This window comes from Macrobrachium rosenbergii, chromosome 2 (assembly GCF_040412425.1).
Source record: "Macrobrachium rosenbergii isolate ZJJX-2024 chromosome 2, ASM4041242v1, whole genome shotgun sequence".
Classification (NCBI taxonomy): Eukaryota; Metazoa; Arthropoda; class Malacostraca; order Decapoda; family Palaemonidae; genus Macrobrachium; species Macrobrachium rosenbergii.
The window spans coordinates 71,356,506-71,370,572 of NC_089742.1; the positions used below are offsets into that span (position 1 = coordinate 71,356,506).

At 34.7% G+C, this 14,067-nt stretch overlaps 1 protein-coding gene across 1 annotated transcript in view; it reads left to right on the forward strand.

The window, feature by feature from the left end:
* Positions 1–9,787, forward strand: part of LOC136848269 (FMRFamide-related neuropeptides-like) — a 146,544-nt gene extending 136,757 nt beyond the window's left edge. The window contains exons 3-5 of the mRNA XM_067120659.1: positions 3,948–4,001; positions 6,060–6,284; positions 8,460–9,787. Of these exons, the coding sequence (XP_066976760.1) occupies positions 3,948–4,001; positions 6,060–6,284; positions 8,460–9,018 (838 nt within the window). The 3' untranslated portion in view covers positions 9,019–9,787. The remainder of the gene's footprint in view (positions 1–3,947; positions 4,002–6,059; positions 6,285–8,459) is intronic.
* Positions 9,788–14,067: the final 4,280 nt, after the last annotated feature.

Sequence of the window (14,067 nt, forward strand, 5' to 3'; positions counted from 1 at the left end):
TATTACAAGCTTTCCAGGACTAACAGTCCTCATTGTCAAGCATCCTGGAAAGCTTGTAATATTTTTTTTTTCAATAAATAACTCCGCTAGATAGCATCCAGTTTCAATGAGGTACTGTTAGTAATATATATATATATATATATATATATATATATATATATATATATATATATATATATATATATATATATATATATATATATATATATAATAAGTCCTCACGTGAAAATGATTTCAACTATATCATCTACATTTAGAGAATATATACATACAACAAGCCATTTATATATAAACAACATTCATTCAAAAACAAAAACATACTTGTATGTACATAAAAAATCAACAGCATCCTTAAGAATAAAGCTTTTTAACAATTCGTCCATCTTAAAGACCATCGCTCAAATTCATATTACTAAAAAAACTAATGAGGCATCCTTCGACCAACAATCTGTCATGCAACAGAACTCCCTAGAACAACTACAGCTGAATTCCAATCTATTGGGTGCCCAAAGTCTCTTACGGTGACAAAAAATGGCGCTTGAGCTGGTTGCAACCCGTACATTATATTTATGCTGTGTGACTCTTTATTATTCAAACCAGATTGTCCAATATATATTACAAGTTGAGCAATCAGGACTTTGTAGTCCTCTGGCATTTTCTGGTTTGTTACAAAACAACAAATTCTTGATAGACAACATTTATTTTCAGACATTTCAGGCTACGTACAATCGATAAAAATTCACATCGGTATGGCAAAACTTATGACACTGAAAATATTTTAGTTTTGCCATACCGATGTGAATTTTTATCGATTGTACGTAGCCTGAAATGTCTGAAAATAAATGTTGTTTTTAGTAATACTTCATCAAGAATTTGTTGTTTTGTAACAAACCAGAAATGCCAGCAGGAGGGGTGTACAAAATTGATTGCTCAACTTGTAATTTACCTTATATTGGACAATCTGGTAAGGAACTAAGTAAGAGAGTCAAAAATATAATGTACGGGTTTGCAACCAGCTCAAGCGCCATTTTTTGTCACGTAAGAGACTTTGGGCACCCAATAGATTGGAATTCAGCTGTAGTTGTTCTTAGGAGTTCCTCGTTGCATGACAGATTGTTGGTCGAAGATGCCTCATTAGTTCTTTTAGTAATATGAATTTGAGCGATGGTCTTTTTAAGATGGACGAATTGTTAAAAAGCTTTATTCTTAAGGATGCAAGAGTGAAACAAGCTGTTAGATTTTTACAAACAGATAGTTTTGTACTGGCATTTGTAGTAATTACATATTTCCACTAAGTATGTTTTGTTTTTTGAATGAATGTTGTTTACATACTTAAATGGCTTGTTGACTCATTTTATTTTATTGTTATCTGTGACCCATATTGCTTTCTTGTATATGTTATTCTCTAAACTCTGTTCAGTACCCTGAAGATGACTTTGAATAAAAGTTGAAAGTCTTGGTACAATTCCTTTCATTTTCACGTGAGGACTTATATATACTTCATCCACACCATTGTGGAAATTACAAGATATATATATATATATATATATACATACCTACATACATACATACATACATACATATATATATATATATACATACATACATACATAAATATATATATATATATATATATATATATATATATATATATATATATATATATATATATATATATATATATATATATATATATATATATATATATATATATATATATATGTTATTATAGCAAAGACTGAAAATGAGCTTCTTCTCGTTCTCTGCTCTTGATCTTCTGCCTGGTGGTAGTAGTTACGCAACGCGACTCAAGAAATAGGAATTACGAAGTTACATTTTCTAACATTACGGTCTTTATATTTCCGAGGCTTAGAGAGTAAAACCTCCGTAATCTGGCTCGGAGGGGAAAAGGGAGGTCAGAATTCTTCGAAATCAGATTACGGAAGGGTTTTGTACCTTAATGACATGAGCAAGAATTCTTGTTTTTTTTTTTTTAAAGCAAACCGCAGGCAATGACTGTCTCTCCTAAATCATTTTGGTTCTTTGATGACCGATTTTAGATCGTCCATTTTTCTCCCGTTTATAAGTTTGAATTCAAAAGCTGAATAACTTTACACCATAATTTTCATTGTAGGTCTTACTGAATCGCACTTCTAAGTGAGGTGAGTTGCATACGAAAGTGCAAAATAGTTTGATATGTAAATAGGAATTTAAAATGAAAGATGTATTTACTGATTCCAGTAAAATGTCCGGGACATTAAGGAAAAAAATATATAAGATACTGTGAGCGCTAAATTATGAGAACTCTCACTCAGAATGTGTGTTAAAAAGCGTATTATTCCTACTTTTTTCGAAATTTATAAAGAAAAATCATTGCATCTTAAAGCTTATGGGTACTTACGTGTAATATCGCGTCCTTAAAAACTGCAGAACGGTATGCTTATTTGAAATGTAGGTAAATAATCAAGTAAATGAAGAGATACACTTATGGGTTCCGAGTGTCTACTGAATGATACATCTTACTAAATACCTACTAAATAGGCTACCGGTCACGGAATGGTCAGTTGAATTTTTAAAAATGACGTTGCTTTAAGGAGATATGTATCCATTATACAAACTAAAAGATTCTTTTTCAACCTCCCATTGCCCTAGTTCACTCTCGTTGAGCCGTTAAGCCAGTTTTACGGAAGGTTTTCAAGAACTGGAAAGTCACCGTCTAAATTTACCCAACAGCTGCCGTGGGAAGCACTCAGTAATGATTCTCAGGCATGGTTGGAATGGATCAGCAAAATTACGGAGAAAATGATGAACATGATAGCTAGTCTATGAATCTTGAAATACTGTGTGAAACTTTACAGCTGCAATGGCTAATTGTAATTTCGAAAAAGTCATCACCAGCAAGTAAAAAGGATCCTAGATGAGCAGACCGTAGAATTAATTCGTACTTAAAGTAATTAAATGATGATCTACTTTCTCTCAGAAGCTGAAATGGTTTAGATGTTAATATTGTTCATTACTTAGATTAAACGGATTTTTTTTTTCATGATGACTGACTCTTAAGTACCAGATGTTGTTTGAATGCATTAGGGCTAATTGTTGACTGAAATTTTACCACATATTATTCTAATTTACCATTAAAAATTAAGTCTGAAATGTCGTGGTAACATGATTACTAGTCTTCATGGAGAAATAAAACTGGCAACTTGATGCTCTTATTTGATGAGAGAGAGAGAGAGAGAGAGAGAGAGAGAGAGAGAGAGAGAGAGAGAGAGCAGCTAGTCATAGCCAGGAAAGGTGGTTACTTCATTTACTCGTATATCACGAGATATAGATTTTCTGTTTAAAAGGAAATTATTCAGTATAAAAAAAATGCAAACCATTATTCTCTTAATATCGAAGTCTAAAATGCATAATAATGTAAGTACATGTGAAATTACTTCTGATGAATATTATGGCTTCTAAAATATCTTAGCTAAGTACATTTCGGCCTCCAAGGTAAAATATTTTCCATTCATAAAATTTCGTAAATAATGTTATAATCTCCCATAACGAATCAGCTTCGTTTTAACGTAGCCTTCCTTTTTACATGAAATTTACATATAAAATGAATGGCCATTTAAAACAACAGAAAATCAAATGTTTGAACATAGGTTGTGATTCATATATCCACAGAGTAGCTATTATTTTCAAATATTTGCGTCTATCAGCGGCATATTCTTTCTTTTTTACTTTCATATTTATTTAAATACACATATGGTGTATCGTAAACATTCTCTCTATGATTATCTGATAATCTTTTTAACCACTACTCTTATTCACCTCTTCGCAATTCTTCCTTCGATACGTCTGAGGACTGTGTCTACAAAGTTAGTACTCTGGAAGTGAGTCGAGTCTAATTTTTCAAGCCTTGTATCACTAGTTTAATTTCGGCGCTCTTCTTCTTCCAGGTTTGGACGCAGCGGTGATGCCGTGAAGAAAGATGGCGGCAGAAACTTTCTCAGGTACGGCTACAAAAGAGGATAAAACGACCACTGACGCATACATACAAATATTCTATTGATACACATCACACACACATACATACATATATATATATATATATATATATATATATACATACATACATACATACATACATACATACATACATACATACATACATACATACATACATACATATAAAACTCTTAATTCTTTTAATCTGGCGAAAACATTTTCTGTCTGCATCAAGTAGCCGAAAAAGCAGGTTACCAGTCATTTAAGGAATTTATCATTTAAACGTGTATAAAGGTTGAAACGTTTCAGATGTTGTTTAAGATTAAACAACATCTGAAACGTTCCAGCCTTTATACACGTTTAAATGATAAATTCCTCAACGTTTCAGAACTGTATCAGTTCCTTCGTCAGTGGAGAATGAATGCAAAAGCAAGAAAAGGGAGTATCTATGTAAGATCTGAGTAAAAAACTTAGGACAGCCGAATCAGGGAGCTGGAATGGTAACCCAAAGAGGAACTATGAAATGTATCGACGCTAACCATTTCAGCGAGCCAGGAGGGGGACCGATATATGGATTCTCGATGACTCTGGAAGGGTGTCCGATGGGCAGGCGGGTGTTTCACTGTAGGTAATATAATGAATTCCTCAGGCTGTTGATTAACTGTAGGTTCTACTTCTTTTCTGAATGATGTCTGGAGGATAGAGAGGCATCCACTGTTAGTTTCATAGTCAAGTATTTCGGTCCCTGCCACTAGAAGCTCCTTTAAAGAGTGCCGCTTAATGGCCACATTCTGAAGGAGGTCCATTAGTCTCCTCGTCATGGGAGTTGGAGACAACCCACTATATGGTGCCTTGAGAGGCCCACATTTCTCCCTTTATCAGATATTTCCATATGCCAGGTTAGTGCTCATGAACTCGGCTGGACGCGGGGCGGGGGTGTTGGGTTGGGGGCGTTTTTTGAGAAGTGACGTCTTGAATGATTGGTCATTTCTCTCCAGCTACTGAATGAAGACAGGAAACCATACCGGTAGCTTGAAAGAGTTTCAAAAACTTGCTTAATAGAATGCAACATATATCTAGAGAGGTGTGACCCAAGATTAAACTTAGAAATAATGACAGAGTATGCACAAAGGGATGAAATAACCCTAAATGGGGGTTAAGCCTTTCAAATATTTGGATACAGTGATATCCTGTACCGGGTCTATTGAGTTGGAGTTTAGTGAAAGACTCATGAAAGCAAATCAAGCAATAGGCGGACTGGAAAAGAGTTGGAAATCAAGTAGACTGAAATTGCATAATAGTGAGATTATTCATTACACCTTGCTCACATCAATTTGTATTTTGAACGGACATGAGTCACAGAATAAAAACTGAACTATAGCTAGAAGATTTTGTCGATGTGAGAATAAAGCTTTATTTAAGACATTAGAAGTCAGAGGCAGGATAGAGTAAGGGATGATAACGTAAAGGAAATTACTAAATATACAAATACGGATGAGATCATGACGAAAGGACATGTCCTTCAGACCACCTCTGGGAGAACTGTGTGTGTGTGTGTGTGTGTGTGTTTGTCTACATATATAAATGAACACGCGCAGGGGATCGTTGCTTGAAATAAAAGAAATACCGTGTCAGATGATATCATATAAAGCTGAGATTGTTAAAAACACACACACACACACACACACACACACACACACACATATATATATATATATATATATATATATATATATATATATATATATATATATATGTGTATATATATATATATATATATATATATATATATATATATATATATATATATATATATATATATATATATATATATATATATATATGTGTGTGTGTGTGTGTGTGTGTGTGTTTATGATCTCAGCTTTGTATATCATCTAATACAATATTTCTTTTATTTCAGATAGCAATCCCCCAAAGCACCTCGGAAATTCTTTATTTCCTCGTTATATATTGTTTTGAAAATTCACATTAAAACGCAGTTCCGAGTAAAAAAAAAATAGTTTTGAAACCGATTTATCACTTTTTTTTTTTTTTGTCACCAGATTTGGACGCGGGGGAAACGAGGAGTACGAAGACGACGAAGATGGCGCAGCTTCCGTCGAGAAGAGAGATCGCAACTTCTTGCGTTTCGGACGCGACCGAAACTTCTTGAGATTCGGGCGTTCGGGTCCCGAGGAGCTCGGCCTCGAAGATGAGTCTATGGAGGAAGAGAGAGGCGATTTGGAGAACTACCTCCGGTACAGCCGCGCTGATAAGAACTTTCTGAGGTAGGTTAGGATACAGATGAAGTCTGCAAGGCTTAAGTAGTCATTTTAGGTCTTTAGTCTTTTAGTACAAAACGAGGCATAGGTTGCCTTTTTTATATTTTTATTCTTAGGTATTTTCTTTTTCTCAAATTTGTCATAGGATTTGTTTGGCCTTTTTTTTATCACATAACTGAACACATATGAAACTAAATTCTCAGCAATTCAAACTCTCAAAGAATAATATCTGTATATTTCATCTCTGAAATCAGTTTTATAAGAAAAGAAATCATTCGATGAAGAATCAGTCTCAACAACCAAACGCGGCCAAGGGATCACCAGATATCTGCCACTACCCTCGAGCTTCTCATCTTTAATATTCTTTCAATTTCTGTCTTTCATATTTATTCATATGTTGATGGAAAAACTGGTTTTTTGCTTTCTTAGCACAAACAAAATCTCTTTACCTCTGCGGCAATTCTTCTTATAAGCAACTTGTGTGCATACTGTTATTTTGCAGGACACTTTCTACACAAAGATCCGATTTTAGTTTATGAGCTTTTGAGTATGAATGAAATTATAATACAGCAAGAAATATGTCTGAATTTCACCACTGGAATTAATCATACTTAAAGTACTTCCCTTGAATAGTCACTGTAATGCAATGAAATATACATCTAATACTTGAGCTGACTTCAGGATAATATTAAGCCTTACTTAAAGAAAAACATTCTAAAGTGTAGTATTATCTTTTCTCATTGTCCTATGGTGTAATAATAATAATAATAATAATAATAATAATAATAATAATAATAATAATAATAATAATAATAATAATAATATCGATTTCACTGTTTTTAATACTCATGTCCAGTATAATCAAGCCACAATTTACAAAATGGCTCCAGATAAACAAAACCGAAAGGCACCTATATAACTTCCACTTTTCTCTTTATGCATCTGTTATAAGACTTCTATAAAACCACTTGCGCCGATCAATGAAATCGAACACTTTCTTCAGTCACTTTGTAACTCAAGTTCAATCAAACTTATAGCGAACTCGCATGTAATTTACATTTTCTAAGTACTCACCCTTTTGGGTGGAAAAAAAAAAGTGTCTTAGTTTAACCAGACCACTGAGCTGGGTAACAGCTCTCCTAGGGCTGGCCCGAAGGATTAGATTTTTACGTGGCTAAAAACCAACTGGTTACCTAGCAGCGGGACCCACAGCTTATTGTGGAATCCGAACCCCATTATGACGAGAAATGAATTTCTATCACCAGAAATAAATTCCTCTAATTCTTCATTGGCCGGTCGGGGAGTCGAACGCTGGGCCAACAGCGTGCTAGCCGAAATCTCTACACACTCCCCCTCCAACGAAGAACTTCCTTTTGGGTGAAAGCAGTTACATTTGTTTTGCCTAAGGACTGTTCGAGATAGACGTCTCTCAGTTCTGTTAAAAATGCTTAAGGAAATTCAGCTTTATGTTATAAAAATACTAGGCTCCTATTATTCCTACTTGCCATAATATCAACAACTGCGTCTTTAGAAATGACATCAGCTGCATTTTCAGTTTTATTTGGACGCCCTACAATTCTAAGATGGCATATCCTAAGACGAGGAAGGAGAAGTTGGCATGTCCCGTTATTGACGTGATGAAATGGAAAATAGGTGAATTATGGTGGTCAAAAGGCATGAAATAAGAATGAATTTTCAATTTATTGCGAAGAGATATATGGCAAACAATGCTATCTGTATTTCAAGGCGTGGAAGGGTGGAAGGAACGGAGGGTGGAAATGTGACCCGGGGTTCTAATAGTTTCACGAACGAAGGAGCTGTCGTTAAGATTTTCGGTTATTTGAACTTTCAATCCCTTTCACCCTGTTTGGTTATTGTTAAACTCCTCCTTAAATACAGAGTTAATCTTCTTTTTATGCTATTTCTCTATATAACTATAAACAATTAAATAATTCTATTAATTAACTTATAAGGATGCTAGATATATATTTTGTGGGTATACAGTATATATACCAACTGTCACTATGATTTTTTTTTCAAAAACCAGCACTAATATTTTCTACAGTTAATTATCAACGTCACTTGGAAAATATTCTGTTTACAATATTATGCAAAGTAAATGCAATAATTCCATAAGCAATAAATGTTATAATTTTTATTCATATAACTTTTACTCCTTAGATTCGGACGTAACTACGACAAGAACTTCCTTCGCTTTGGACGATCAGTTGATTCCCAGACACTCTGCGATGATTGCGAAGAAGAAAACCTTAATAAACATCCCAAAAGTGCATCACCACCCTCCTCTTTTCCCGCCACCACGGTCTCTGGAGAACAGGACGGCGACGGAAACTACAAACTCGGGAGGGACGCTAAGACTACCCCGTCTGCAGACACCCAATTTCCATCTAACGAAAAGAAAGAAGTCCGTCGGTCTAAGCGCGAGGCTTCCGCTTACTTCGATAGTTCTATCTCGGGTCCTCATGGTCCCGCCTTCTGGGGACGAAATAACCTTGCCAACGAAGAGCAAGAGGACGAGAGCTTAAGCCTCGACGACCTGCAGGAGGTCGCCAAGAGACCTTACAGCCGCGATTTCTTGCGCTTCGGTCGAGATCGCAATTTCCTGAGGTTTGGGAAGAGATTCGACGGCGCTTCGCCCGAGTCCGATTTGATGATGATGACGCCTCTCCAATACACATCCAAAAGGGTCAGCCACAATAACTTCCTCCGGTTCGGTTGAGCTCCTTGATGAGAGCACCATAGTTAAACCCCCTCCCTTGAATAAGTCATTACGTCTTGAATCAATAATAATAAGACAGAACTCGTCTCGTCATCATACCAAAATAATGTACCGAATTTAGTTCATAAATGTTGTTAAACTTCCTGTCCTCTGAACTTAATCTCATCTTCTTTCCCCTGAGAGTAAGAGAACAGGTAACTGATATAATGAAAGTTTTACTCATTGCTAAGTAACCAACCGCAATTGTTGGCGCAAGAATAGTCCGTAGCTTAAGATACTGATGACTGCATTGCTAGAAAAGGGTGATATCGTGTTTTAGTCGGTTCACCAAAGAAAAATGAGCTCCCGAAGGTCGATGCTTCTCTATGACCCTCTGAAGTACAAGGCACAATTATTAACCGTTATGGTCCCAGTAAGGTATTGTTTCTCATACATGTGAATTATTCTGGCTGGATTATAACTTTTTCGTTAATGGTTTTCGCTTGAGCTATGGAGAGAACATCTACGAAATATCCTACGTTTTTCTGAAAACCTTCAGCTATATTGATCAAATAACTGTCGGTAGTTATTTTCCCAGATGCCTTTGACAACTGGTTATTGATCTTATCAACCAATTTTAATTACAGGCTTTTTGAGTAACAAAACGGAATATCTTCAGTTATAACCGCTGTAGTAGTTGAAATATGGCAGATAGTTAAAATAATCGTTTCAGGTTAGTGCTAATGCTGTGGACATATTTAACCAACCACCCCCAACTCCCCGAAAAAAATAAGATAGGTTGGGAGGTCTTTAAAAATATAATTATAATCCTTCTAAAAATTGAGAATTTTTCAGAGATTAGCTCTACTTTATATATATAAGTATGTATATATATATATATATATATATATATATATATATATATGTATATATATATGTTATATAAACAAGCCATAAATAAGTCTACTATCATCATAATGCCCCAAAAAAGGCATATAAAAAGTTATTACCAAGGTTAAGTGAATTCGATATTAATTATGGCTTAATATTTAAAACTGAAGAATTCATGCATATAACTAAATGTCAAACCATAATACATTTGTACAAAACAACGTAATGTTAACCTTCATTTCTCTTACATTTTTCTATTTTAAAAATAGTGGTTTTTCAGAACAACTGTTAACATTATTATCTGATAAGAAGATTATTTTTTATTATTAATTTTCGGTTCCATTTTCCAAAAATTGAAAAATTTTCCATACCAATTTATTTTTGTCTATACACGATTACTCATTGAAAACAAGAATAAACCAATTATATTAGTGGTCCTTTCCCTTAAGAATATAATTTTTCATTATCCAAGCACAATAGATTCGAATGTCTGGAAATAAAATAATTCATGAAGTAATGAAAATCAATAAAGTAAGAAAGGAATATACTCCGAGAAAATGGCTTCATCAAGGTATGTTATGAAATGAAGACTAGATTATTATCAATTCATATTTCCGAGATCTTTGTGAACACCATTTCAAATTGCGTATTTAACTACGAAGATTTTATGTTGGAAGAGTCATGTATAATTTTTCACTAAGACAAAACCCTGTTCCTTCCCTTTCCTCTGCCACGTTATACTTTTCTTTCATTTACGTTTTCCTTTCTTCTGTAAAGCAACTTGGTGTTAAGATGAATATTCTTGTTATTAAGGAAAATTTTTTTTCCAATTTGTACTTTTATTAAAGAAATTTTATTTTCCCCCAAACTTTGCATTCTGCCATGAGGTCAAGTGCTGTTTTCATTTTGAGCATCCGTAGTAATCGGGTGATCAAAGGCAAACGACATCTAATCATGCCATAAGAGAGAAAGCAAGAAGAAGAAGAAGAAGAAGAAGAAGAAGAAGAAGAAGAAGAAGAAGAAGAAGAAGAAGAAGAAGACGGCAATGTGAACAGAAGTGGAAAGAGGAACTACCGAGGAGCGAAGCGAAAAGAAATACTGTACTTCAGTTGTTGTTCGCTTAACTCTCATCAGCCTTTTCCTTCAGGATTTTGAAACTATTTCAGACACTTCTAAGGATCCTAATAATGCCATTAACATGTAGCCGTTTATTTCCTTATGATTTATTTCTGGATCGATCCTCTGAACTTTGACTATTTTAAAAAAAATGTGCACATAGTTGAATGTATAGTCGTTAGAGAAATTCTTTGTGAGAGAGAAAAATGGTATGGACGAGACGACCCTTAGTGTTACTGATGTGTATAAACCTGTAATGTTATTTTTCCCCTGTGAATCATAATAAAGGAAGGCTGGAACAAATAAAGCTAAGATTATCGTCCTTTGTTAGGTGAGGGTTATCCAAGCATCATGTCACATGTCACGAAAGAGTTCAAACGTGAACGCACGAAGGATACTATTAATTTTAGGATATGCAAAAACCAAATCATATCAGGAGAAACGGCCAATGAAGTAAAATCTCCCAGTTTGTTGAAATAAATAGATTATTTCTCACTGTTTTTCATTTATCCCCGGGAAATAAAGTCTACATGGGACTTTTAAATGGAAAACCTAACGTGACTTGAATGATGTTATCTCATTTGGAGCTCAAAAAAGTTTTCCTTCGAGAGAAACAAACAGGCAGATAATAAAACGATACAATAATAAAAATTAGATTTATGATAATACGAGGTTACAAGACTTGATAAGATGATGTTTTCAACATAAGAGAAACAGTGCCACAGTGATAAGAGATCACGAGGCCAAGTAGATTGTTATGTTTGGTTTGCATGATAAGTCGAATTTCATTTTTCATCGCTACATTTGATAACCCTTAGAATGTCTAACAGTATCATAACACGGAGATTCAAACGATACAGGTTATGGAGTAATAAGCTAGTGATAATAGCGTGCTGAGGTGTAATAATCATGCTTCAGCAAACGGTGATAAAAAGTAATAAGCAAATAAGATATGATAAGAAGCATTAAGTAGGAACGCTAAAAGGTATCTTCAAAAAATAAATAGGAGACAAAAACTAGACGATAAGAATTGATATAAGATAATAAAAGACGACAATAAACAGATATAAAAAAGTGATAAAATACAATGAAAACATACTCAAAGCAGAGATGAAAGACAGTCAAAACTGGATAATCTAATAGAAAGGTACAACATCCCCATAAAATAAAACAAGGGGATGTGAGAAGCAAGAAGCAGTTTAAGAGAAAGACTGGATAAGAAATGATAAACTTCTCACTTTGTTATAAGGCCGAGGAAAGGTAAAACAGAAACAAGAAAGAATTAGGCAAGTGGTGACAAGGGTATGCTGAGAAATAAGGATCGTTTCACAGAATGACAAAACGAAAAAGGAATACGGGGATGATAAGAAATGGTCAGGCAATAATAGAGGGTAATGAGAATCGGCAAGATCATGAAAAATCGTATCAGGAGAAATGAACAGATGGCGATAACAGACAGTTAAAGAAATAGGCAATAAAGGATGACACGCAAAATCCACGAATAAGGAATAACTATAATACACGTGGTAACATAAATTGAAGTGGTAACTACCTGTGACAGGAAAAAATAATGAGACAATATCTCTACAAAATGAAACACAAATTGTATGCATATATTTCTCTCTGTAACCATCTACCAGCCAGGGACGCATATTCCCGAGATGTATACTAGTATTGCACCAACCCCTATTTTTTTTACCATGCCCCTAGGTTAGGCTAGGTTAGGTTGGGTTAGGTTGGGTTGGTTATAAACGTCAGTAGTAATTTGGGTGTGAGAAACGCAATGAGATCATTTTCAAGAAAATTCTATGGTTAGTTTGTAAAATATGGCGTCCCGCTTTTTTTCAGGGAAAGGTGCAACGCCCGGTTACATCTCGGGAAAATGTGCCCTGGCCCAGCCTCTTTCAACTCTGGCCTCTAGATAAGTAAGCAGAATGAAGGTACCTTGCTCCGAGCTTCGAGATGGTACATGAGAATGAATAAGATAACACATGTGCGATAACACGTCAGATAACAGATTGTAATAAACAGACCACCATGTGATAGCATTCAAGAATTTCTCGTCCTCTCATGTAACCTTGTAACACCTGCCAGACGACCCATCAATCATTTCCCGGAATTTTCGACTCCATTATTTTTTTTATTTTTATTTGCCCCCAACGACAGGTTTAAGAAATTTCTTCCTCGTGTTTTTTCCAATTTTCTGTAATCTTCCTAATTTCAAGAGGCGTTTGTACTTTCTTCTGAGTTCAGTCACCATTATTTTGTGGTACTGCTTCTCATTTTCTATATAGCCCAGTGTGTATATATTTTGTATATACTGCTTCTCATTTTTATATATAGCCTAGTATATATATATATATATATATATATATATATATATATATATATATATATATATATATATATATATATATATATATATATATATATATATATATACATTATATATAGTGTGTGTGTGTGTATGTGTGTGTCTTTTGCAGATGATATAGCTTTTTACAGATATATACTTTTGTACGGAATGAGAAGGAGCACTGATATACTTAAATGATTGTTTAACAGAAGCGGGACTAAGAATGAATATACGAAAAACAGAAATATTAACGGTCAGCTAACAACCTCAAGCACCAACAAACATCATGACAAGGAACACAGTGATGACGGACACCGACTCATTCAAATATCTAGGACGTGTGTTTACAGAGCAGGGCGATAAGAACAGAGAGGAAATCACTGAAAGAATAAAGAAATATAACAGATGCTCTGGAGCTCTGTATCCAATGACGAGAGATGCGTATATACCGAGAGAAGTAAAGAAAGCTATATTTGAGGGATTGTTAACACCAATAATGACATACGGATCTGAGAGCTGGACAATGACAAGTAAAGACAGAAATAGGGTCCAGACCTCAGAGATGAAAAGCCTGAGAACAATAATAAACAAAACAAGGAGAGACAGAATGAGAAATGGGAACGTTAGGAGAACAGTAGGAGTGGCACCTGTGATGAACAAGATTGAGAAGGGACAGCTGAGATGGCTGGGTCATCTAATGAGAATGG